We start from the raw sequence: 25,890 nt of genomic DNA, 5'->3' as shown, positions 1-25,890 counted from the left end.
GGGACGAATTCGGGAGGGGGCAGTGGTAGTCCTACACTGTGACAGGAGACACTGACTACCAGAGCGGAGGGTGCGAGACAGGGCTACATATAGAAATGTTGAAGAAACCATTTAAAGAGCCTGCTGGGGGTTTCTTCAATGTCTTGACTGCTTTGGGGGACTGATAGCAGCATGCCGAGGCTTTCATTTCCCAGTAGAGCATTTCCAAGTATGTTGAATACCGGCCACAGTCAAGCCAGTGTAAGTCTCCTTTGGCCTCTGAGAAAGGTAAGCTACTTAGGAGCTAAGCACCTAGGGCTTCACTCAGGTGAAGGTCAGGATCTGACCTCATTGAAACCTTTGCACAGAAGTCCCACTCATGAACTTCAGAGGTGCTTTTTCCTGTTGTAGAAACTTGGCTGAATGAGTGGTTCAGGAATGTCAGTGCAGGTGGAAGCCAAAACAATCGGCAGGAAGCAGATGGGACATCATTGGCATGTGCTTTGTTGTTTTGAAATGGTCGCAGGGACACCGCTCTGGCAGTTTTGGGGAGGTCTGGATGCTATCCTATAAGGCTTGCTGGAAATACAGACGTGAGTTTATTATTGTTCAGCACTTTTGGAAATGGCATACGTGAAAAGAAAGGCACTGGAAATTCAGCCAAGCTAGAAATTCCTATCCCTTTGTGCCTTAAGATTAAGAGGCTGGGAGCCGATGCAAGAAGGCAAGAAGTGAAAGCTTAATTGTTGCAAACCACTTCCCATGTTTTGGGACTCATTTTGTTCTATGACTGGGCAACAAAACCCTACAAAACAGTGCTATTCTTATACTCTGATGTTCTAATTTAAAGCCCTTTAGATGCCCTACTTGAATGCCTTTGGGACATAGTGAAGCTGGATACTCTGCATCCCCAGGACTGAGACAAAAATTAAACGCCATGCTAGGCAGACTCAAAAGACATAAAATATCCTATATGAAGACAAGTTGAATGCAAATGCCGACAGCTGTGAGTGTATGAAATTCCATGACGGCACATTAGATGGATGTTTGTGTTATGCCAGTAATATTTATATGTCTCAGCCCTAGAAACAAAATGCAGCCAGCTCTTATGCTGGGATTCAGTTTCTGGCAACCTGGAAGAAACTGAAAAATCACAATTTAGATCATCAAATCTCCAAAAAGCAAAACAGAAGCTGATTTAGCACGGAAGAAGTTTTAAGTGACTGCTTGTTTCAGACAGGAAAACCTCGGAAATCCCAAAATATCCATTAAATAGGAGGCCTGTTGCCTTCTGCGTTTGGCAGCTGAATTGTGGCATCGTTTCAGTGTTCTTCATAGGAAGATGGCACATAATTTATTCCTTGGAGGCCTTGAGATGCAAGCAAAGGTCTAGGCTTTCCTGGTGCCATTAAAGTCCCAGGGGCCGTGTCAGAAGAGAAGTTGGTGGTAGTAATACCAGTGCTAGAAAAAACCAAAATGGTTTTGCCGATTAAATACCGTCTTAATACATTTTACAGGGAAAGGAAACTGACTGTAGACATTTCTGTCTGAATACTTAGGCAGCTCCTGGGAAAAAGCACATAGACGCAGAAAACACTCAGCTAGAAGCAAACATCTTCCGAAAGAGATGTATTTTCTTCATAAATACAATACAGTTACCATTATCGTGAGGTTTACATTCTAGACATACAAAACGCGCACGTTCCTATACAAGTGGAGAAGGGATATATCGAGGCACCAAGCAAAGATGAGACACATTCCACGTGTTTAGATTTCTGCAAAGTCCCAAGACAGCTGGAAACGTGAAGGCGCTTGGCATCCTCCTCCCAGCAGCACTTTCCCAAACCTTCTGGTCCCAATGGAAAGCGGCCGCAGGTAAGATGCCTGGAGCGTCCATCATCCACAGATTCATTCCCAGAAAAGGACTACATAGTTTTCCTTTACACAAAGTCTTTCTACAGCACTGCTTCTAATATCCGAGTTTGTGTTAAAACTCTTAGTCTAAAAGTTTGGTTCGAGCACAAACTCCAAAAACAAAACAAAAAGTTATCACAAGTTTATAGTTCCTTGTCTCAATTCCAGTACAAAGCCGTTTACAGAATGGGAGAAATGTGCAGTTTGGTTTTCCTTAAGTAGTTACAACTTACAACATAACTGCAAAAGTTACGTTCCGGGGCTACTGGCTTCCTGTCTGAATCCGTTCGTGTCCTAACTTCCCAAGCTCCCCGAAATCAGCAGAGCCCAAAATAAAAAAGAGGTGAAACAGAGGAAGTGATTCCCTTACATAGAAAGTTGACAATGATGAGGCTGGCGCAAGGCACTTCTCAGCAGAGGGTTATGTCAAATGCCAGGGATGCCGACTACAAACCCAGGAGGCCCTGCTTCCTCTGGCACCTTCTGCTAATTCAGAAGCACCGATCCAATAAAACTCTGAGCCAGAAGGTCCCAGTTCAGAAGAAGAGTCACCGCTGCAAGAAAACACAACACTAGCCTTCCAACACGTTTTTGGGGAGAATATGCAAGCCTTCCTTTTGCTTTGGGAGAGGGTCAGATGCACCATTGCAACCTATAATTCCTTCTATTAGAGGGTTTTTTTTCCTATTAAAAAGAGATTATCCATAACTATAGAACATGATGCATTCCTTGCGTTTCTTTGTCACAATTTGGACCTGGTTCTTGGATGATGTTCAGAGCAGCTTTCTCTGCCTTTTCTAAGTCAACTCCAGGATAAGGGCCATGGAGGAAGAGGAAGAGAGAAATTCTCACTCAAAGACCCTTCTTTGCAAGACAGAAGGAATGTTCCAGGAAAGCGTGAGGTTTCCAACCTGTAGTATTTCTTAGATTAAACAATCGCTGGTCCTTGTTGCAACTATTGGCCCAAATCCTGTTGTTTATCCTGACTAAAGCAGACCCACTGAGTTTATGAGATTAATCTGTTGGCTCACCATTGAACAACTCTAGTAGGCCAGTGGCCAACAGGATGCCAGCCTTTATCTAGAGTAAGGCACTAAAAGTCTTACATTATTAACATACACCGAAGAGGAAAGTTGTTGTCTTCTGGAATGAGCAGATTACAATCAAAGCGTTTGGGGGGAAAGAGGAGAAAAATACAGCATTCAGAAGTCTCCAGCATGTTCACAGGAAGAACCAAGGCTTCACTCTTTCTTTCTTTCTTTCTTTCTTTCTTTCCTTCCTTACTTCCTTCCTTAGCAGCTCAACTCAGTACAAAAATCCCTCCAATCCAGCCAGCTGAACGAACTTGGTCTCAACCAAATCCAACGGAAGGAACTCCACAGAAAAAACGGGACTCATGTCGCTTGCGAACTGAAACGCTGAATGGAGGCCATTATTCCTTCTCCCGCTATGAGGCTTTTGCAAAGCCCTTTGACATACAGTATAGGGAAATGGCAAAGCCTCCTTTCATCTCAAAATATTCAACAGAAGGACAGGACGAGAGGAACGAGAAAAAGAAACTACATCCAAGTTGTAGGCACATGGTGGACATCAGTGTTACTGGCCAGTATTCTACATCAGCAACTTAGCTAAGTATGATTCAGAGACATAGCTGTGTTAGTCTGGAGTATCAGCATGACAAGGGATCTTGTAGTACCTTTGAGACTAACTGGGCAAAAGGAGTTGTAGCATCAGCTTGCATAGACTTGGTCTACTTCCTCAGATGCATAGACTGACCTGAATCCTTTAAACCTGATGGAAACATCACTCACCCATACTTTCATCACTGGCAGACTAGACCTCTTTCATTTGTAGTTGATAGCCTATAAATTATGATGGGAAGGAGCTAAGATTGTGGCAATACAGCTGGCCCTCCACATTTCTGGCTTTGACTTTTGCCAATTTGATTTTTTGTGGTTTGGAATAATATGCTCCTGCTAAGTCCTCCAGCGCAACTCTACCACAAATTGACCATAGAGTTGTGCGGGAAAATGTAGAACTTCCTAGCGAAAACACTTCTCTGGGCATTTATAGGTCCTCCAATATGCTTCTATGGTTAACCTCTGGCAGACATTGACCATAGAGTTGCATTGGAGGACCTGGAGATTCCTAGAGAAGTGTTTATTTGCAGGTTTTCCACATTATTATTATTATTATCATTATTACTTTTATTTGTATAGTGCCATAGGCTTTACACTACGCTTTACAAAGGAGAGAAAACATCAAGCCAAAATAGAAACAAGGGCTGCCTATCATGCACAATCTAAAATCACAAACAAGATTATAAAATTAATTAAAAATTACTATAACAAAGTTAAATATTAATTGGGGTCCTTCACCCCCAACCCCAGCGAATGTGGAGGGACCACGGTAGTTTCACAATCTAAGTAGCAGTCGAGAATACAGAAAAGTTACCTAGATTTACTCACCCGTAACTGATCCAAATTTACAACTGGTACTTAACCGTGATCGTAACCCTACTGCCATGATCGTAACTCCTCCACCCGCCTACTTCATCAGGCAACTCAACTGCATAGGGAGAAGGAGAGCCATTTTGTTGGCCATCGGAGCATGGATAAACGACGTTTCCACCAGGCTTGGGCAATGACAGGTAGTAGGGACTTAAGTACAGTGGTCCCTTGGTATCCACTGAGGTTTGGTTCCAGGACTCCCCATGGATAACAAAATCCGTGGATGCTCAAGTCCCATTAAATACAATGGCATAGCAAAATGGTGTCCCTTATATAAAATTGCAAAATCAAGGCTCGCTCTGTGGAATTTCTACTTTATACTTATCTAAGTAGTTGGGAGAGAATACTGGCCGTTCGTCTTCTGTTCTGGAATGTGTGCGGAGGTGTTTTGTTTTTGTAAAAACGGACACCCTTTTAGAAGGAGTGTTAAAGCGACAGTTTCTTTCTATCACTTGGTGGTTCAGACAATGAGTCTCAGGAATATCTGAAGACACACTCAGAAAGCGACAGCACCGTGACATTGTCTGGCGACTGAGAAACCCAGAGGCTTTTGGAAAGGCATTTTGGACATCCGACACCTAAAACATGGATCTTTCTTAAATACAAGTCTTGTTTCTTTGCTTTTTTTTTAAAAAAAATACTGACATTTAAAAAAATTTAGTGCATTTAAGACCTTGGTTTAGTTTAATCCAGATGCTCTCCCAGATCCAGTATTTTTCTTTCTTTCTTTCTTTTTTTCTTAAAAAAAGGTAGGGTTCTTAAAGAGAACAAAACTAATCATTTTGGAACAAATTTTAAGTTAACCTGTCCATAGTAAGAGAAAAGTATATACAAACAGCACAACGCTGTAGGTTCCTTTATGATTCAGATACTAAAATTTGCTATTTGTTAATAAAATAAAAAATACCAGAGGGAGGGAAGAGACACAATTTCTGGTACCCAGCTACTCCATGTTTTGCCATGTCTTCAGATGAGATACTCCACCATTTCTCCATCACTGAGGTCCTGCCCCAGATTTTGAGCTGGATTTTTTCTTTCTAGAGTGCTGGAATGGAAAACTGAACCATCTGTAAGTAAAGGAGGAGAAACATGTTGGGGATTGGGGGGAGATTGAGAGAAAGAGAGAGATTGTGACAACAAATAAAGAAGGGAACCCAGCAACAGCAATAAACCTTTCTGTCTTTGTATTCAGTTGGCAAAATTACCGTCACTTTAGATCTGCTGCCTTGAACCGATTTAAGTATACAGGTTAACCATCTTTTAAATCAGTTCTAACAGAGGCATCCCGATTAACTGGGCGATTCTTTCAGGATATGTGTTAAAACTCCAGACAGCAGGCACCATCTCAAAATAGTAATCTGAGGTGGTGAATTTATCCAGAGACTAGGATTTGGATCCTGCTCAGCCATGGAAGGCCATGGATGGTGATGGTGGTGCATCTTCATTTCTGACTTACGGCGACCCTATCACAGAGGTTTCTTTGCAAGATTTATTCAGAGGAGCTTTGCTATGGCCTTCCTCTGAGGCTGGGAGAGTATGACTTGCCCAAAGTCACCCAATGGGTTTCCATGAAAGATTCAAACCCGGGTCTCCTGGAGTCCTAGTCCAAGACTCGAACCAAGACGGCTCTCCAAGGGTTACATAAATGTATGACATCCACAGAATCATTTTTGTCTGCCATCATTGGTCTGGATCCTCCATCTACACATGGCTCTAGTCACATAATACTGTGTCCTCCTATGGCCCGGCATGGGTCAAGCCTTGGGGTCAAGGAGGCTTGATCAATGCTGGACAACAGGAGAGGGAAAGAAGTAACTGGTCTCAGCTTGGTCAGAGGTGGCAAAGAAATGAGGATGTACTCTCAATTGGAGTACACACATTAGAACAGCCAGATCTTCAAGGTCTGAATCACCTCTCCACCAGCAAGTAATGGCAATGCGAGGTTTTTGGGTGGATTACAAAGTCCTGTCCAGAAATGTACTGACACAAACCATTCACAAGATGTTGGCCACTGCGTAAAGTGCAACCGCTGGGGTAGCACACCAAATACCTTCAGGCCCAGGACAGCTAGTCTCTTATATGGCCAGAAGGGACTTGTTGTCCCTCGCAGGGGCAGCCCAAACGTGGCACAAGGCATCCAAGGCCCTCTCCTGCCTCCGTCCTGCCAGCACCAAGAGCAGTCACACTCACTGCAATCCCATACGCAACCAAGAACTAAAAAAAGAGACCTCTTTACCTGCTTTGTCCAAACTGTAGGTTAGATTCACAACCGGGAGCCTTGCCTGCACCGGAGGGGTAGTGGAGGCAGAGGCGGAGGCAGCAGAGGTTTTGTTCTGGTCGCTGCCGCGGTCAGTCTGAGTGCTACAGTCTCGGCTGCCGGTCTTGGAGTGTGCGGACAGCAGCGGCGTAGAGGGAAGGACTGGCGAAGGGGTGGAAGGAATGGATTCGGACCGGCATTCTGTTCCCAGCAGAACACCTGCGGAGTGGGGAAAGCGCAAGGCTGTCAGGGGACATCTGCACATGGCACTGCTATCCCTCTATTTTCCTATTCTGCCTCCCCAGCTGCTGAATTCTCTTTCCACATCTCCAAAGAGTCATTTGCCATCAAGCCTTCAAAGAAGGCCAGCTCAGCTGGAGAGTGTTGAAATTTGCACAATCAGGACTCAATGGCTGCTTGCACACGCTGACATCCTTTTGGGGGCACTCTAGGAGGTGTAGCAACCCATCGGTAAATGCCACTGAATCAATGGATTCAGTCGTAGCCAGGAATAACAATACGGTTTTGACCAATGTCTTCATTACAGTGACTGACAAAAAATATTTGAATATTTGAAAATAATGTTTGGCTGTCTTCAGATGCTTGCTTACTAAGGCGCGTTACAGACCGCCCCTTTGGGGCAGCCTGTAGGCACACCTTTCCCTGCCGGATCAGGGCCTCAGCGGCCAGAGCGGCAGCTGCTGAAGCCCCGATCCACCGCTTTCCGGGCTGCGGGGAAGCGGCAAAAGGCCCCTTCCCCGCAGCGGGGAAAGGGGTGTCCTTGGGGCTTCAAGGCCCCTTTCTCCTTTGGTCCTCTGGGCGCAGCTGTCTAAAGGCTGCACCCAGTGGACCAAACCAGGAAGGAGCTCCGAAACGGAGCTCCTTCCAGGGTTGCAGAAAGGGCGCCCTAGTTTGGAGGCGGCGCGGCTGTGATGTATCGATGACGGCGGCTGTGTGGAACGGCCACCGCCATTTTGTGCGCACACAGCGCGCACTAGGGTTAGGGCGGTGCGGAAGCACCGCCCTGTCTTAACCCTAGTACGCGCTCTGCGCGTACTTTTAAGCCCGTGTGTAACGGGCCTTAGTTCAGTCAAAGCCCTTGTGGCGCAGTGGTTAAATGCCTGTATTGCAGCCATTCACTCAAAACCAGAAGGTTGCGAGTTCAAGACCAGCAAAAGGGCCCAAGCTCGACTCAGGCTTGCATCCTTCCGAGGAGGGAGCTAAAATGAGTACCCAGACTGTTGGGGGCAAATTAGCTTACTTGCTAATTAGCTTACTTGCTGTTCACCGCTATGATCTTTGGAATAGCGGTATATCAATAAAACAAATTATTATTATTATTATTATTATTATTATTATCATCAACCAACCAGCCAACCAATCAAAGCCTTTATTAGCATTAACAAGCCATAAGGCAAAACGACGACAACACAGCTTACATCAACAAAAACATCCCACCAGGTATATACATCTTATACCCTTTACACAAAAATATAGGCACTCTATATGGATGAATAAGAACAAACAAGCAATACGGAAGTAGAATAGTGGGGTATAATTAAGTGCAAATAAATGCATTTTAAAAAACGATTTAAAATAAGTTTAAAATTAGTGACAAAACAAATATGATTAAAACATAAAATATTTAGTCTATATACACAGTATCTTTATATATATATATATATATATATATATATATATATAAATATTTTATAAGATATAGATAGACTAATGTTAAAAATGTATTAAAACCTTGTAGCCGAAGTAAGCAAACTTTAGATATCCCTCTTACTTTTGGGGCTATGACTCCCATTTAGCACCTCATACAGTTTGGGCCAGAAGGCCCAAAGCATCAACCCATAATGCAAAAATACTTCTGTTTTGCCAATGGCTCTATGTATATGCATATATGTGTGTGTGTGTTTAAGTAAATGGGCAGAAAGACCCACCTAAGCTGCCTTTCCAGCTCTTGTCCTCCCGCTTCTCCTCCAGGATTGGGGTGCTGCTCAGGGTGGAGGAATGGGACAGCAATCCTGAACCCGTGTTTGAGATGGACATCAGCGACTTGGCCGGTCTCATGGAGGACAGCTGGTCCGTCTTGCTGGCTTCCTTCCGGGAACGCTGCTGGAGGACTTTGATCATGGCATCCTTCTCAATGATCTGAGCGTGGAGGGTCTTGATCCTAAAATGTTAATTAAAACATTTATGTTGCTGTGCGCCTTCAAGTTGTTTCTGACTTATGGCGACCCTAAGGCAAACCTATCATGGGGTTTTCTTAGCAAGGTTTGTTCAGAAGAGATTAGCTGTCACCTTTCCCTTGAAGCTGTGAGTGTGTGACTAGGAAAACACATCCACATTTACACATACATGCACATGCAAATACATGCGTGTGTCTTTATAACTCAACTTTTACAAAGATTTTAAAAGGGTATTTTACAAAGAGCAGATTAAGGCAGATTCATGATATTATTAGATAAAAGAGACGTTTGTTGCACACTCTGAATGGAAAAGTTTACTATTCTGGCCATACAGTCTATGCTAAAGCCTAACATTTCTGGGGCAAACAAAACTGACTGTTAATAGTGTTATCTCACTCTGAGCTTTCTATGATTAGATACTGAATTATTAATTCGTGATCAAGTTTATAGTATGCTATTTTGTGTTACGTCTTTTTCTGTTTGTGATGGCTTTGGGCCAATGATATTAAATTGGACTGAGCTAAAGACTTTGTTGTTGCTCTGTGCCTTCAAGCCGACCCAGATTTATGGCAACCCAAGAGTTTTCTTGGCCAGATTTATTCAGAGGGGGGTTGACATTGCCTTTTCCTGAGGTTGAGAGAGTGGTCACTTGTCCAAGGTCAGCCAGTGGGTTTCTACATCTGAGCAGGGATTCAAACCCAGGTCTTCTGCAGTCCTAGTCCAAGACTCGAAGCAAGCTGGCTCTCCAGGAATTACGGTACATAAATGTATGACATCCACAGAATCAGGACCTTTTTGTCCCAGAGTCATGCTACCTTTCAAACTGAAAACAATTTGACAACTGATAGACAAAACTTCCCCTGTTTCTCCCGTCTTTCTATGCTGGGAAGATGTTCAGATGCATGAATTTTTCCCTGTCCTGAAATCCTTAAAAGACCCTAAAGCTCTGCCAGGCAACCACCTGCCAACCGTAGCTGGAAACGCAAACAGGGTGGAGCTGCACACCTGTGCCCAATGCAGCAGCAAGTCCAAAAATGTAAACAGAAAAGATTTAAAAAGGGCTTCTGCAAAAGCCAGAATCTGCATAGAGCAAGGGTGGGGAAGCGCAGCCTCCGCAAAGCTCATTTTCATCGCCCCTTTGAGAGAGATGTTTGCAAACAAAAGGAAATCTCAAGCTATTTTCTTGGGTGGAGGGAGGTCCCCAGAGTGACCGACGTGACATTGGCCGCCAGACAGAGCAAAGAAAGGCTGGAGAGCCCCAGCTGCAGGCAGGAATTCGCATGACTCATTTCCGGTGTTTGCATTAGAGGAAAGATGTAGCCGCAGGGCAGGAGGAGGGTATGCACTCCTGGCTCTCCCTCCATGGAGTGGTTTTTATTCAGCTCCAATGCTACACAACTAAAGCTCCCATAGATTGCTCTCACTCCCATTATATACCGGACCAGGCTTTCTGGCAGCCCATAGAATAAAACTGGATGCCAAATAATTCTCCTGCCCTTCCAAGCTTTCTTGGCAAAAGGGATCAATTCCCAACTGCTCAGGAGGGAAGGACCTTTCTATGTCCTTTGTCCTTCTACTTTTTAATAGTCTGGGTTTAACTACTTTTATGGTTAATTTAATTCTGGGCTAACTTTTTAGCTTATGGGAGTTAACACAGATAAAGCTAAAGATGGACAATCTGCCTGTATCCTGGCTCTTGCACTGTTGAGCAACCAGTTGCAAAATCCACATCACACCAATGCATGCTCCTGATGCACAACGGTTAACAGCTCTTCAGTTTTAGTACACCTACACACTGTCTTAAAAAAGCACAGCACCTTGTTTAACGGTCACACTGCCAGACCACACTGTTTGTGCAACCATAGTCACACTACAACCCCTGCACAACATCCTAAAAATGTGAGCGTAAGGGTACTCAGTGCTGATGCATACCATCAGCAGACTGCTAGCCAGCATTTCATTAACTAAGATAGTGTGCTGGAAATTGTCCTGGATGAAGAGCATAAAGGAGAGAGGTATAAATTGCATCTGACCTGCCCTCCATGTCCAGACACCTCCTGTTTGCCATCAAAATCTCCTCCTCTTCTTTCTGAATCCGGGCCTCCAAGGAAGTGTCATAGCTGGCGCTGGGCGAGTGGCTGATCACGGTGGTATCCCTGGGGTCAGACAGACAAAATGTTAGCAAGTCCAGCCATGGCCCCTGTCACTGTGGCTTCTGAGACAGAAAATGCATTGGGTCCCTTACTGGGAGAAAGGCAAGAAATAGTCATTCATCCTTCTCTGAAGATGCCAGCCACAGATGCTAGCGAAACGTCAGGAATAAACTCTACTAGAACATGGCCACATAGCCTGAAAAACCCACAAAAAACTATGGACGCTGGCCATGAAAGCCTTTGACTTCTCAATATTTATTAATATTTCCTCCTTTCTTCCAAGAAGGGACCCATAGCGCCAAGCCTGCATTTTCTTTTGTCTCCACATGGCCATGCCATACCATACCATTTTACTAGCTGTGTCGGCTGACTTGTAGTTACTGAAGGTTGGATGCCACTCATGTCTAATTTGTTAGTGGCATCCAACTTTTAGTGACTAAAAGTCAGGTTAGCAGAATGGCATGGTAAAACTTATACTCGACCGGATCCATAAATAGTGTGGGCATTGTGACAACTGTTTCAGTAATGAAAATTATGGACACATACAAAAATTACCACACACATACAAAAACAACAAGGCCTGAATTCCACTGGTTACTCCCAACTTGAGTAGACCCACTAAGTTAATGAGATTTACCTACATGTTGACTCACTATTGATGTAAAGAGTCTGCTCCACTTGGGATTCAGGATTCCAGCCCATATCAGAAAAGGGGCATGCCTAGATCAGCAATTTCCTCTGATCCTGTTCTGGGTTTCTCTTCTGCAACCAGTCTGCCTCTTCTTACCTCTGAGCAGCCACAGTCGCTGCGGCATCTAGTGCGAACTGCCGCATGACGCTCTCTTCCAGGTACTTCTGCTCCCACTTGGTCATGTCTGCTTCTAGTGCCAGGATCCTCTCTTCTTTCTCCCGCAGGAGCTCCATCAGGGCAGTGGCATTGTATTCTGAGACGGAGGCTTGCTGAGAGGTGCCCTGGCGCTAAGAAAAGAGGGACAAAGCGAGATGGTCAACCCACTGGAGCCAAGCCTGCACCAAGCCAGGTGCCCACAGAAAAATCCTCTCCAATCCAATACAACCCCCTTCTGCCATATATTCACACAGTCAAAGCACCCCTCACAGATGGCCATCCAGCCTCTGCTTAAAAACCTCCAAAGAAGGAGAATCCACAATCTGATGATGATGACCTGGAAACCTGTCTTCACTGGACCAGAGAAGCGTGCCACACCAGCGTTACCTGCTGCATCCGGAGGGATTCCAGTTCTCTCTCCAGCCGAGTCCGGAGCCGATGTTCCAGCTGTTCACGCTTCTCGCAGGCTGCCTGCAGCTGAACCAGCGCTTGCTGCATCTTCTCCACCTTCTCCACATACACCTGCTTCTTCTTCAGCTTAACACAGAGAGAGAAAATAAATCAAAGTTGGATGTGAAGCTGGCTTGGCACTGAGAAACATTTCCATGGCATGAAGAAGACTCAGTTGGGCTTCAACATTTGGGAAAGAAAGGCTATCCAAATCATCCCATCCACTTCCAATGCAGTCTACCCATAAGCCATTATGTTGTCTCCAATGTAAGCAAAAGGGACTGTGCTAGATTTACACACACGCTCCATAAGCTACACCTTCCGGCCTCTCAATACAACCAACCAACAAATCAACCTTGTACCCTTTCTCTGATTTATTGAGGAGGAAACAACTCAGAAAGGGAACTGTGTGGGAACATATCTCTAATTGTAAGTTGCCTCAAGTCCTAGTTTTGGGGAAAGGGCAGGGTATAAACAATACAGGGCTGCCTAATCTCTCTTGGTTACAACCAACAGCAAAATCCAGGGCTTCTTTCTCAGCCGCTCCGATCTTGGCAGCTTGAGCTCAGGTTCTGCTTCGGCCAGCCTTGCTCCAAGGCCCACAGCAGCCAAAGGCAGATGGGTTTGATTAACATTGTCAAAAGTTTCTGGAATGTTTCTGGAACGGGAAACAGCATTTCTGCCAACACACTGCAGGCAAGTTTGGGGGGAAGAGGAGCTGCGCCGTCGAAGCTATTCATTGTTAGCCATCCGACATTGTTTTTGGGACAAATGCCCCACAGAGAAGGGGCACAGCCAAAGGAATGGACACTCTTTGGGGAGATAGGTTTGGGGAGATCATGGCTCCCTTTCTTTCACCAATTCCGTATCCTGCTCCATTTGGCATCTGTGAGATGAAGATAGAAAATGCAATTGGAAGGAAAAACAAAAGGACTACAGAGGGAAAGACTCTGGTTAGAGTTGCCAAAACGGATGAGTTGGGACCTCTTCTTTGGACTGAGACAAGAATCTTCTTTGCAAAAATAAAACAATAAAGCAGTGTTTCTCTAGGACTCTGGGAGACCAGGGTTTGGATCCTGACTTAGCCATGGAAAAACATCTCTTAGCCTAGGAAGAAGGCAAAGGCAAAACCTCCTCTAAAGAATAAATCTGGCCAAGAAACCCCTGTAATAGGTTCGCCTTAGGGCCACCATAGGTCAGAAACAACTTGAAGGTGCACAACAACAAAAACAAAAACAAACAACAAAGTGGAAGGCAGCAGGGAAAGAGGGAGAGTTGGTGGACAGACTCAATCGGTTCCGAGTTTTCAAGACTTGAGCACTGCAAATGATGACTGGAAACCTTCAAAGTTCTCTCATAGGGTTGCCATAAGTTGACTTGGACTTCATGGCAAATAACAGCAACAACACATATGAGAATGCAAAATGTTCTGAGGAATAAAAGAGCCAGCCTTGTTTGAAAGCGATTGCATTTCCTGAATCTAGAGGGGCGGCGAGGGCTTCTGAGGAATGGAGGAGCAACTTAGCTTGAAAGGAACAGCAGCATTTGGCCAACTGATGTGCGGGAGAGAATACGTAACATGAGAACAGAGGCGTTTCTGAAGGACCAGGCAGCGGCTTCATAGGAAAAGAGCGATATTTCCTGAACGTGACTCACTGGAAGAGACAATAATGCTTGGTAAAGTGGAAGGCAACCGGAAAAGAGAGAAACCACATTATAGGTGGATTGGTTCCATCAAGGAAGCCATGAGTTTGCAAGACCCAAGCTGAGCTCTTGGAAGCCTCTCAGCCTTAGGGTTGCTGTAAGCAGAATTTGTTGCTGACTTATGGCGACCATAAGGCATGGGATTTTCTTGGCAAGATTTGTTTAGAGGAGGTTTGCCATTGCCTTCTCCTGAGGCTGAGAGAGTGTTACTTGCCCATGGTTAGCCAATAGGTTTATATGGCTGAGCCGGGATTCGAACTGTGGTCTCCAGAGTTCTAGTCCAATTCTCAAACCACTACACCATGCTGGCTCTTAAAAGTAGAAATTGACTTGTTGGCACAAACAAACAAACAACAATGCATCAGGAGACATAACTATATGCCAACGCATACACATCTTGGCTACAGATTGTAAAAAGCTTAGAGAGTACTGAGTTCACTAGGAAGCAGTATAGAAATGTATTGCTATAGCTATTGTTATCTCCTGATGCACAATTCAATCCATTTTTTAAAAAGGCAGTCAACCAACCGAACGTATCTCAGGCCTGTAATATATAGGTTTAAGCCCATGCTCTGGGTAATGACATTTCTTTGTTCCCGCGAAGTGTCCTCTACCAACCCGCCAGTCAAGCATGTTTCCACACAAGGCGCCTCTGTGCTCGAAGCGCCCGTTGTGCCAAGCCCATCTTGGTCAGGCTTCCCTCTTATGAGCGAGTCCCTCTCTGTTTGCTTGTTTTAAAATAAGTTATAACCCTCAAAAACCACCTCTGGAAAATTACTCCCAGACCAAAATGGAGAGTTGGGGAAAACAGCTTTAAAAACAACCCGGCAATTTTTTCTGTTGCTACAGATATGCGGTGCCCTAGGACTGACACACCCTACTTGCAGACCCAGCTATGGAAATGTTCGCCGGAAAGCTGCCCAAAGTCATCTGTAATAAGGAGGTTAGGTCTTGGAGCCATTGCTTCCAGACTCTGCTGACACAGACATCGGACACATGGCATACTTTTGTTTTAAATGAAGAAGCCCTATGGGATGTGCATCTGGGGTTACTTGGTTTTTTAAAAGACATTACACTCGTCCCTCCATATTCACTAGGGTTAGGGGCACTGGACCCCCGTGAATGTGGGAAAACCACAAGTAACAAAAACACTATGTTTTTACCCGAGAGAATTCCTCTCTAGGAATCTCTAGGTCCTCCAGTGCAACTCTGTGGTCAACATCTGCCAGACATTGACCATAGAGTTGTGCTAGAAGAGCTACAAATGCCTCGTGGAGTGTTCACTCTAGGAATCTCTAGGTCCTTTGGTGTGACTTTTGATTAAAGTTGACCACAGAGTTGTGCTGGAGGACCTAGAGATTCCTAGAGAGAATATATTAATAAAATCAGTGGATAATCAAATCCACAAAAGCCAAAGCTGCAAATGTGGCGGAATAAGTGTAATTCATTTGAAGGTGATAGGTGTTTGACACTTTCAGTCACCAGGGAGCAGGCTTCCCCAATCATTACACAGCTTTGCATTGAATACAGTACAAAGCAGGAGCAGAGTCTACTCCAAGGGTCAGTTATAGGTCAGTGCCCCATTTGTGGGTACTGAGAGGCTGACCCTTTGCCTAAGGGCCTTTGATATATTGCGTCAGGGTCCACGGTACCCTAATGTAATGCTCAATCCCTCTTCTCAGGATACCATGGAAATTTTAGCTCAAGGCAGTGCCTTAGAGAATAACTACAAGTCCAATTTTAAATACCTTGGCAACTACAAATCTCAAAATTCCATTAAGTGGAGGGGCCAGGGCAGTTAAAGGAGGATCAAAATGCTACATCTGTATAGTGCAGACAGATTCAAGATTTCTGATTTCCATTCCTGCTCAACAGCAGCTCCAGTGTGCTAGCCACTTCTAAATTGTATTGTTTATTGCAAACCCATCCCTCTGTGCACGATCCTCTGATGCATTTCCTCTAATCCAGGTACGCTTTAACAGAACTATTGCTTAGAAGGAAAGAGGGGAAGCAGAAGAAAGAGAGCGGGGACATTAGCTCCTTGGGAACCCCCCCCCCCATGCCTCACTATATAAAGTGTGTCCAGATCCACCACAGAATAGGCTCTCTTGTAGTTTGGGTTATTTGGGCACCAGAAATGACAATAAATGATGTTCAGCCCTTCACGGAGACATTGGTAGCTGAGTTGTGAAGCAACGCCACCAATCCAAGGGTACTGCCTTTGGTCACTGAACAATGCTCAAACCGAAAAGGAGTCTGGAAAAGATTAAGCGAACACACGCGGGCCAAGAGAGAAAGGAAAACCCGCACTGCAGGACGCAAGCAAATGCAGACCCATGCCGGCCTCTGGCAGCCTGTGTGCCAACCCCTGCTTAGCTAAATCCATCCCCAACTCTCCTTTTGCAGAACTAACCTCGAGTTTCTTTGCAATTATGGGCTCAAGTGCACAAAGGCTTGGACCACTACTCAAATCATAACCCTGAGGGCAGAATTCTCCATTTTAGAACTCTAACACTTGCTTTGGGAAACCACATTTTGCAAAGAACCAGGCTGGGTCTTCTGGGGGTTTTATGCAATGGTCTGAAAGGGAACGCAGCCAGGCTGTTTCCTCTTTCTTGCTTATCCCTCCACAACAATGCACATCCTGAAGGCTTAGCTGGGGCTCATTCACAGAGAAACCTCTCCATGTTTATCTGCAAGAGGAAGGAAAAGTATGTCCGTTGCCTCTTTCAGAAATTCCAGCCTGAGTGAAAAATACAACAGAGAGGAGGAGGAGGACTTGGAACAAAAGCAATGGAGGCTTCCCTCTCCCAAATATTTTGGTTTCAAGAGCAACCGAAAGCAAGATTCAGTTCTCTACCAATGCAAAATGGTCCCTCCACATTTAGGGGTTAGGGGCACAGGACCCCCATGAATTTGGGAAAATTGCAAATAACAAAAACACTATATTTTTACCCAAGAGAACTCCACTCTAGGAATCTCTAGGTCCTCCAGTGCAACTCTGTGGTCAACATCTGCCAGACAGTGGCCATACAGTTGCCCTGGAGGAGCTACAAATGCCTAGCGCAGTGTTCTCTCTAGGAATCTCTAGGTCTTTCAGTGCAACTCTTGGTTAAAGTTGGCCACAGAGTTGCGCTGGAAGACCTAGATATTCCTAGAGATAACATATTAATAAAATCCATGAATAATCAAATCCACAAAAGTCAAATCTGCAAATGTGGAGGGACGGGTGTATTAACCTTCAGTTGCTATGTCTACCGATGGGGGCCTGGCTATTTACAAACTGGAGTTTGGTTTTTGACCCTTGTCCAGTGAAGTCCAAGGGAAGTCCAAGGGAAGTTAGTAAAAGGTTTCACACTTCAGTGCAGCTCAAAGTGGAGGCTGAGGACCAATACTAGTCTGAGAGCTACCAACTTCCAGTTGATAGTGAGTTTCCAAGAAAGAAATGTTTTTTTAAAAAAGCAACAACACCTCACATCATCCCTTTGCCATTTTTTGGGCTGGGTGAGGCTCATGGGAAATACACTCCAAAATATCTAGAAGACAGCAGGTTGCCTACCTCTGGACTGAGCTAAACAGGGCAACAGTCTGACTCAGAAGAAGGCTGGTTCCTTTGTGGTTGGAAAGTCCCACATTTCCGCACAAAGGTCTCTATTCAAAAGATGGGATCTGTCTATTTCTAGTCTGCATGACAGTCTCCCTTGGGTTCCATCTTAAGTCTGCCCCATCTTGTTTGCTGCGACTTCTTTAAAAATGAAAATGCAGGGCAATTTGTATTTACATCGTACATTTTCACCTAAGTAATGGGGTTCTGTAAGTGCTTTTGAGTGAAAAAGGGCATGCAATACCAAAGAGTAGCGCGCAATCCAACAGGTAGCTGTGTGTCTGATCAGCACATTAGGAAATCCAAATCCTATCTGTTTATGGGGAAACAAAGCTCAAGGAAAACTCTCTAAGCTATTTTCTTTCTGAAAAACACATTATTTTGGGGTGGTGGTAGTGCTCTCTGGAGTATTTGGACACGCAAGCCACACACAATGACAATCAGGCAAATAATATGCCATTTAGAAGATGTTTTGGTTTCTCCTTCGATCATATGAATCTCTCACACAACTAAGTTTCTTGACAGAGAGGATGAATCCGGCTTTTTAAAGGTAATTTAGAGCCCGAAGGGACTTGTCTGTGACCCATAATCAGAATCATGAGTATATTAGCCATCCTTTTTAAAAAAAGAAAAAATTCTCCTCCTCCCAGTTGCAGAGAAAATACAAAGGCAGTAAACCGCGGACGACGAGCCCTAATATGGCGAATGGTGCACGCGACCATGGCATGTGCTGCACTGTGAACCGCATGGACACTCCCATTCAAATAAATGGAGCTTGAGTATACGCTTAATTTGTCTTATGTGGGGGGGGGGTCTGGAACGGATCCCCCACATAAGGCGAGGGTGGATTGTGTGTGTATATGTATATATAATACACAAACACACACACACACTCCACACACGTCCGTGCCACCCACCTCTGAAGATGCCAGTCACAGGTACAGGAGAAACGTCAGGAATAAATTCTTCTAGAACATGGCCACACACTCGAAAAACACACAGGGAACTATTTTTATTATTTACTTGAAAAGCCTCCCACCCCCCAAAACGAAACCTTTTTACATGGGTTGGATCGGCCCAATTCACTAAGGCTGGCTACAGAACAAGAATAGTGTCTGCAAAGGAAACAGAAAACTGGTGGAACTATAAAGCCAAAGCTTAGCCTACCTCTTCCTCCAGCTTCACCACCTTGGCTTGTGCGTTGTTCAAAGCCTGGTCCCGGATTTCGATGTGCCGCCGCTGTTCCTCATTCGTGGAACGGACACCCGCCAGTTCAACCTCCAGTTTCTCTTTCTCCCTTTGGGTTTCTTTGTCTGTCCAAACGAAGGAGGGGAAAAATATTTAAAGACTGGTCTCAAAAATGGGCAAGTAAAGAGTGATGCGCTGCATTTCTAGGAAAGGCATTTCAAATTTAAACCCTAGGATAGCCCCACAAGAGCAAGCGTGGGGTAGTGACCATTAGGCTAGGATTATAATGAGAGCCATGGAGACTCTGACCTTGCGACAGTCACACTCTCTCAGCCTCAGAGGAAGGCAAAGGCGAACCCTCTCTCAGTGATCAATCTTGCCAAGAAAACCACAATATGGCTACTGTACGTTAAGAGTCACCTTAAAGGCATATAACAACAATTATAGTTCATAAATAGTATGCTGTCTACGTTATTGATATTTGGATACTAACTTAACTTTTTGTGCATGTTGTTTTTATTTAAACGTTTGGGTTGCTTTTAAAAGAAAGTTAAGTGAAGCAACTTACAATGCGTTATAATTCGAACTGCAGCCATCGTAGTTTATTTTCTTGTAAACTGCTTTGAATGCAAATTGCACAAAATGTGGTATACAAGCAAGCAGGCAAACCGACTGATAAATCCATGCAATCCTGGGGCTCCAGATGAGATGAAGAAAATAATGGGTGAATACATCAGGATATATATATATATATAACAGCTGTGGCACCCAGCCTCCTCTCTGTCTGAACACTAATCCTGACTCAGCTCAGGAACTCACAAATCCAGAACAGAACAAACCCAGCCCAAAGAAAGGAGAGAAACCACATTCCAAACTATGACATCCCATGACTCAAGAATTAGGCAGAACCAGGTGCCAAAAAAATGCATTATTGTAAAGGTTTCCTGCTGCTCTCCCTGTTTCTGGGTCAAAACAAATGTCCAAAACACAAAGACATCACAGCATTTCTCCCCCTTGGTCAACGCTTATCCCATTCTCAGCATTGCTAATGCTTTCGGAGCAATCTCAAGATGCTGCGCCTGATTCTGCAAGACCCGCTTATGATTTTGTTTCCTCTCCCACAGCAGCTTCCAGGAAACATACAAGAAGAATATGTAAAGAAAAATGTTTTTGTTGTTGTTGCTTTCTAGAAACTAGTATTCAGTGGTTGTGTTGTTGTGTTCCTTCCTTTGACCCTAAGGTCAACCTATCACAAGGTTTTCTTGGCAAGATTTGTCCAGACCTACAAGATCATCCACAGTCCTACTCAGGTCTTGCAAACTCAGGGCAACCATGGCTTTCCTGATGGCATCCATCCACCCGTAGGGCAGTCTCCCTCTTTTCCTCCTCATTCCTAGGGTCACCATAAATCCCAGTTAACTTGATGGCAAACAGCAACAGCAAATTGTCTTAAATCCTCGTCTGCAGAAGGTCACACCCTTTCCACAGCGGAGTTACTAACGTGGGTGTGATTTGGACTCACTTTGGGCAAAGAGCTGGGAGATAGTCTTCCTATTATCCTCAGAGCCTTCAAATTCTTTCTCTGCCAGCTGCTTGTTAGCTGTATCCATGCGTTCTGTAAGAAAAGTGAAGGGATGGATGCATTAATACAGTCAGTGCTGAAGTCCAAAATCGGTCCTAATCGAAGTAGGCGGGATATAAATAAAGTTTATTACTATTATCATTATTATTATTAAAACATCTAGGAAAGGAACAACTGAGAAACAATGGGTTCAAGAGGACTCTTGTGGGGTTACTGCTGAAACAAGACTCAGATTTCAAAGTGCACCTTTTTCTCTTTTAAGCACAGTTTTCTATTTAATTCTATGGCTTAAGACTATATAGTTTTATCAAAGTTTTTGTATAATTTTTAATTTATATTGTTTTTAAATACAGTGGGCCCTTGGTATCCGCTGGGGGTTGGTTCCAGAACCCATTGTGGATACCAAAATCCATGGATGCTCAAGTGCTATTAAAAGCAATGGCATAGTAAAATGTCCCTTATATAAAATGGCAAAATCAATGCTTGCTTTTGGAATGTATATATTTTTCTTAATATTTTCAAGTTGTGGATGCTTGAATCCTTGGATAAAGAATGCACTGATACAGAGGGCAGGATAAAATTCATCACCGCCACCACCACCACCATCATCATCTATCTAAATTCCTTATATTACTCAGTCACCAGTTTTTCCACTTGAAAAGCAGAAGTCTTTAAAAATGTTCCCTTTACCTCGGAGATCCCGGTTGAAGTCATGAAGCCTCCGGATCTCTCCTTCCAGTTTGTTCCTCATGGCCTTTTCCAGGGTTTCCCGCTTGGAGGACGACTTCTCCAGGTTTTTATAGGCTTCTGAGACCTGCTGAATTTCCGTCTCCAGCTAAGGCAAATGAAAAGACAAAAACCAAAGTAACTAGAACATCTATATCCTCAGCTTGAGTGTTCACAAATGTTAAGCAGTGAATACATAAGGGCCAAAGAAGGACCAGCTCTGGAAAGTCCGGTGGGTGTTTCTGCCCCAGGAAGGTATTTACCAGATTATGCTTTAACATGATACCTTTTGGTATATTGCAAAGGGAGATTCTGCAAAGCAGTGCTGAAACAATGCTGTTCTCTTTATGATGAGGGACAAGTGGAGGATGAGTAAAAATTCTGGCCTTTGAATGAAGCAAGAATAGGATGCACATGGGGTCTGATAACTGATAACGTCATGGGCAGAACCTGTTACAGGTTGAATCTCCCTTATCTGTAAATCCAAAGTTCTCCAAATTGCCCACATGGGTGGCTGAGATAGTGACACTTTTGCTTTCTGATGGTTCAACATACACAGACTTTATTTCATGCATAAAATTGTTTAAAATATTGTGCATAAAACTACCATCAGGCTATGCGTATAACATGCATGTTGATGTGTGACCTCAAGTCATTCCCGACTTATGGCAACTCTAAGGCTTGGGGTCTTCTCGGCAAGATTTGTTCAGAGATTTGCCATTGCCTTCCCCTGAAGCGTGTCACTGGTTTTGCCCAAAAAGTTTGCTAAAACATGCTGACCTGTTCTCTCTTTTTTTGGTGGTGTATGAACCTATTCCTAGTTTTTCCCTGTTATTCTTTCTGCCTCCGGTCCCAAATGTTCTGTTAAAGAAGTAAATCCCAGGAACACATTGACTTTGTTAACTGAAGTATACCTGCATAGTATTTGCTTCATTTCCTGGAAACTTGCTAAATGCTGTCCACTGGACTGATGGGAGGCTGCAGACCACCATTTTGAGTTGCACTGCACTACAGTTTCGGCATAAATTGTAAGAGTTTTCCACACATTATCCAAAAAAAGCCTGGGGCAAAGAAGGGAGGTAAGGAGACAGAGAGAGAGAGAGAGAAAGGTGGGATTGCCTTAGCCACTACCTTCTGCAACCTGGCCACCTTCTCATAGCATCCGTCCAGCTCCTGGCGCAGAGACCTGTTCTCCTCCGAGAGGATCTCCACCATCTGCTGAGCCCTGGAGACAATGACGAAGGGATCCACTGGCATCTGCTGGTAAGGAGACGGCGCTGGCGGAGGCCGCTGCAGCCCCGAGTACGAATCCCCCGGATGTGGCTGCTGCTGCTGTTGCCCGATGACTGGTTGGCAAAGCCGGTAGAGATCTCCTTGGTGGATCTGGTTGGAGAGGAAGAGTGGCTGGGTCCGTGGCAGAGAGAAGGGATCTCCTTGGCTGGGGGTCAGGGGAGGCTGGTGCTGGGAAGGAGACAGCCGGGAAGGCGGCAAGGACTGGACCAGCGTCAGGGAGCCCAAGGAAGTCAGCGAAGACGTCGGGCTGTGATGGTGGGGGGGCCTCGGCGCAAACGGCTGCTGCTGTTGCAATGGGAGGTCTAGGTTCTGCCTACGGAGAAAAAGGAAAGAAAGAAATTCCAGCCCTGTTCACTTGAACCAACACAAACAGGTCCAATGGTTTGTACATCCCAGATGCGGTTGCAGAGGGATCCTGAACCTTGAATGGTTGGGGAGAAGATGCAACCTTGGCCAGTGTGGCTTGCAAGGCAACCAGCGAACAAGCAACCCCTTGCTGAAATTCTCTCTTCTGCAAAACCACTAAAAGAACAGGAGACCTCTCCGCTTTGCACAACGGCAACCCTACCTGGGATGTACAAACTTTGGCAACCCTACATGAGTCTCCCCCCAGGTTGCCAAGGTGAAAAACAGAGAGGGTTCCTATGCCGGTTGAGTCTCCTTTATCTTCCAGAATCCAAAATATTCCAAAATCCAAAACTACCCACATGGGTGGCTGAAATCCTGACACCTTTGCTTTCTGACGGTTCCACGGATGCAAACTTTGTTTCATGCACAAAGTTATTTTTAAAACAAAATTACCTTTAGGCTATGGGGATAAGGTGGTATTATTATGCAATATAAATGAATTTTGTTTTTAAAATTGGGTCCCATCTCCAAGATGTTTCATTATGGTGCATGCATGCAAATACAGATGTTCCAAAATCCAAATGCAAGAGGGAAAATTGGAGAAGGCGCAGACTCAGACACTGTTGCTACAGTCTAAAATTTCAAAATGGGACCTGGAAATCTCCACAAAAGCGGGCAAAAGTGGGACAGGAGGTGGACCGAGAAGAGGGTTGCCAAAGTGAAAATGGGAGAGAGCTCCTCTGCATTTAGTGGTTGTGCAAAAGAGGAAATTTCAGCAGGTGTTAACTTGTTACCTGGTTGCTGAAATTCCCTTTTCTGCCCCATCATTGAGTAAAGGTTGGGTCTCCCTTATCCGAAATGTTTAGGACCAAAGGTGTTTTGGATATTTTTCAATTTTGCAATAGTTATATTTGCATATATGTACATAATGAGACATCTTGGAGATGGGACCCGAGTCTAAAAATCCATTTATGTTTCATATACACTTCTTCCATGCAGCCATGAAGGTGTGTTTATACACAATATTTAAAAAAATAATTAATCACAAAATTAATTTACGTTTCATATATGCCTTTTCCATGCAACCACCTATTTTTAAAATATACTTAAGCACAAAATTCATTTACGTTTCATATACACTTTTTCCACGTGGTCATCATCATCATCATAATAATAATAATAATAATAATAATAATAGTATAAGTATAGATGTCACGAAAAATATTCTGATTAGAGAAAACCTATAAAAAGAAACATTTTTTAAAAAAGAGAGATTGCAATCTGAAAGAAAGTTCTTTTAAGTAATGTTTGTTTGTGTTTTTGTTTGTTATATTGTTTGTCAAGTGTGTTTGTTTAGTTTAATGAAACGTATGTCTTTTAAGTGATTTAATTATATTGAAATACAAATGGATTATAAATAAAGCGGTGTCAAACTGAATTAACCCTGCAGTGCGGATTAGATGCTGGTCCACAACTGCAGCGTTTCCACGAAAACAAAATGGCTGCACAGGCGCCTGAATTTGGCTGACATTTGTCTTTCGCCACACAGTCTCCTCATAATAATAATAATAACAAGGACAAAAGGGAAAGAGACCGTTCGTTTTCTCCTCAGGTTCCCCTGAACAATGGAGGAGGAAGGAAGCCTTTTGTTCCCTTGAAATAGATTAGGAACCAAATTAAATTATCTAACTAGGCCTCGAAGCCTCGCTGAGGGGAAGAAATCGCCTCAGCGGATGGCGGGAAAGTAGGCCAAACGGCTTCAGATTTGGCCTGCAAGGTTTTGAGAAACTTCTTAATCCCCTCCAAGTCCATGACAATCAGGAAAAAACAAATGTTTTCATTAAATAATAATAATAATAATAATAATAATATATTTATTTATATCCCGCCTCTTCCTTTTTGGGGATCGAAGTGGGGAACAACAGAGTTTAAAACACAAGTAAATAACAACAAGTTCTCCCCTCCCGCTATCCCACCCTCCTTAAAAATATCAATTTGTAAAATGAGATCAAATAATACAACATCATAAAATATCAAAGAAATAAGTTTATTAAGTTTATTGCGTCACTGGCCTCAGAGAACAGCAACTGTGTTAATTAATTAATTGTGTCAAATGATAATTTGGCATAAAACGATCCTCCTCTCATGCTTTTTGGCTGATGGTACTTTGCTCCAAAAATGGGAAGATTAGTACAGAGTTTGGAAATGATTTGCATTAAAATGGTTACCCCCCAATTGCTTGCATTAAACAAAAGTTTTCAAAGCATTTCAATTTTTCTCCTTGTAATAGCTCATTACAGTCTTTTTTGTTGGAGAAATTTGGCAAAGTTTCTCTATTTGGAATTTGGAATTAATTTGTTAAAAAACAACAATAATATCAATAACTTCAAAGTTTCCAAACCATTTTGATTTTTCTTCTAGTGTTCATTAGTTCATTATGATCTTTTTCAGAAAATCTAAGTGATCTTTTAAAAGTTATTGATTTAATGAATTAAGTGAAGGATTATAGGCTAAAATCTCCCTTATCTGAAATATTTGGGACCAGAAGTGTTTTGGATTTTGGATATTTTCTAATTTTGGAATATTTGCATATACATAATAAGATATCTTGGAAATGGGACCCAAAGTTTAAACGTAAATTCTGTATGCTTCATATACACTTTATACACATAGCCTGAGCATAATTCTGTACACATTATTTTTAATAATGCATTAAAATTATATTATGGTTATATTTTGTACAGGTTTAAGCATACTTTTAACTGATTCGTTTTACTATTTGTGTTGTATGTGTTTTAATTTATACGCAGGGAACTGTGACTGTTGGATAATCAAGGCATAAATAATGGTTGGCCACCATTTATTGATCAATTGATCGGGACCAGAAAGTTAAGTTCTAGTCATACTGGCAAAACCCTACTTGTTGTGATACATATCTATATGAGGATATTGGGTAAAACTTGCCTAAAAAAGACTTTCTGCAAAGCACTTAAAGCAAAACTCAAAATGCATCCGTCCCAAATCAGCAAAACAATATATATAGATTTCTTAAAAATGATAAAACCCGCCTTTCTTGGCACGCTGCAATATTATTCCAGGGAGATCAAAGAGGCTTTCTATGAAACAAGACATTTCAG

The 25,890-nt window shown here is 43.5% G+C and overlaps 1 protein-coding gene across 4 annotated transcripts in view; it reads right to left on the bottom strand.

The window, feature by feature from the left end:
• Window positions 1-1,164: 1,164 nt before the first annotated feature.
• LOC149308750 (angiomotin-like) overlaps window positions 1,165-25,890 on the bottom strand; it is a 40,189-nt gene continuing 15,463 nt past the window's right edge. For 3 of the 4 annotated variants that reach the window (XM_089536403.1, XM_089536402.1, XM_089536404.1), the window contains exons 4-13: window positions 22,244-22,718; window positions 21,077-21,221; window positions 20,327-20,419; window positions 18,784-18,929; window positions 12,246-12,395; window positions 11,799-11,989; window positions 10,892-11,014; window positions 8,610-8,842; window positions 6,640-6,879; window positions 1,603-5,470 (exon numbers count right to left, since the gene is read on the bottom strand). In XM_089536403.1, the coding sequence (XP_089392529.1) occupies window positions 5,370-5,470; window positions 6,640-6,879; window positions 8,610-8,842; window positions 10,892-11,014; window positions 11,799-11,989; window positions 12,246-12,395; window positions 18,784-18,929; window positions 20,327-20,419; window positions 21,077-21,221; window positions 22,244-22,718 (1,897 nt within the window). In that variant the 3' untranslated portion in view covers window positions 1,603-5,369. Of the gene's footprint in view, window positions 1,441-1,602; window positions 5,471-6,639; window positions 6,880-8,609; window positions 8,843-10,891; window positions 11,015-11,798; window positions 11,990-12,245; window positions 12,396-18,783; window positions 18,930-20,326; window positions 20,420-21,076; window positions 21,222-22,243; window positions 22,719-25,890 lie in introns of those variants that run through there. The other variant, XR_016282185.1, reaches the window with a different exon arrangement.

The sequence above is a fragment of the Sceloporus occidentalis genome, unplaced genomic scaffold (genome assembly GCF_023333645.1).
Source record: "Sceloporus occidentalis isolate IW3139 unplaced genomic scaffold, rSceOcc1.0.p SCAF_8, whole genome shotgun sequence".
Lineage (NCBI taxonomy): Eukaryota > Metazoa > Chordata > Lepidosauria > Squamata > Phrynosomatidae > Sceloporus > Sceloporus occidentalis.
This window is presented reverse-complemented; position numbering and strand designations above follow the sequence as displayed.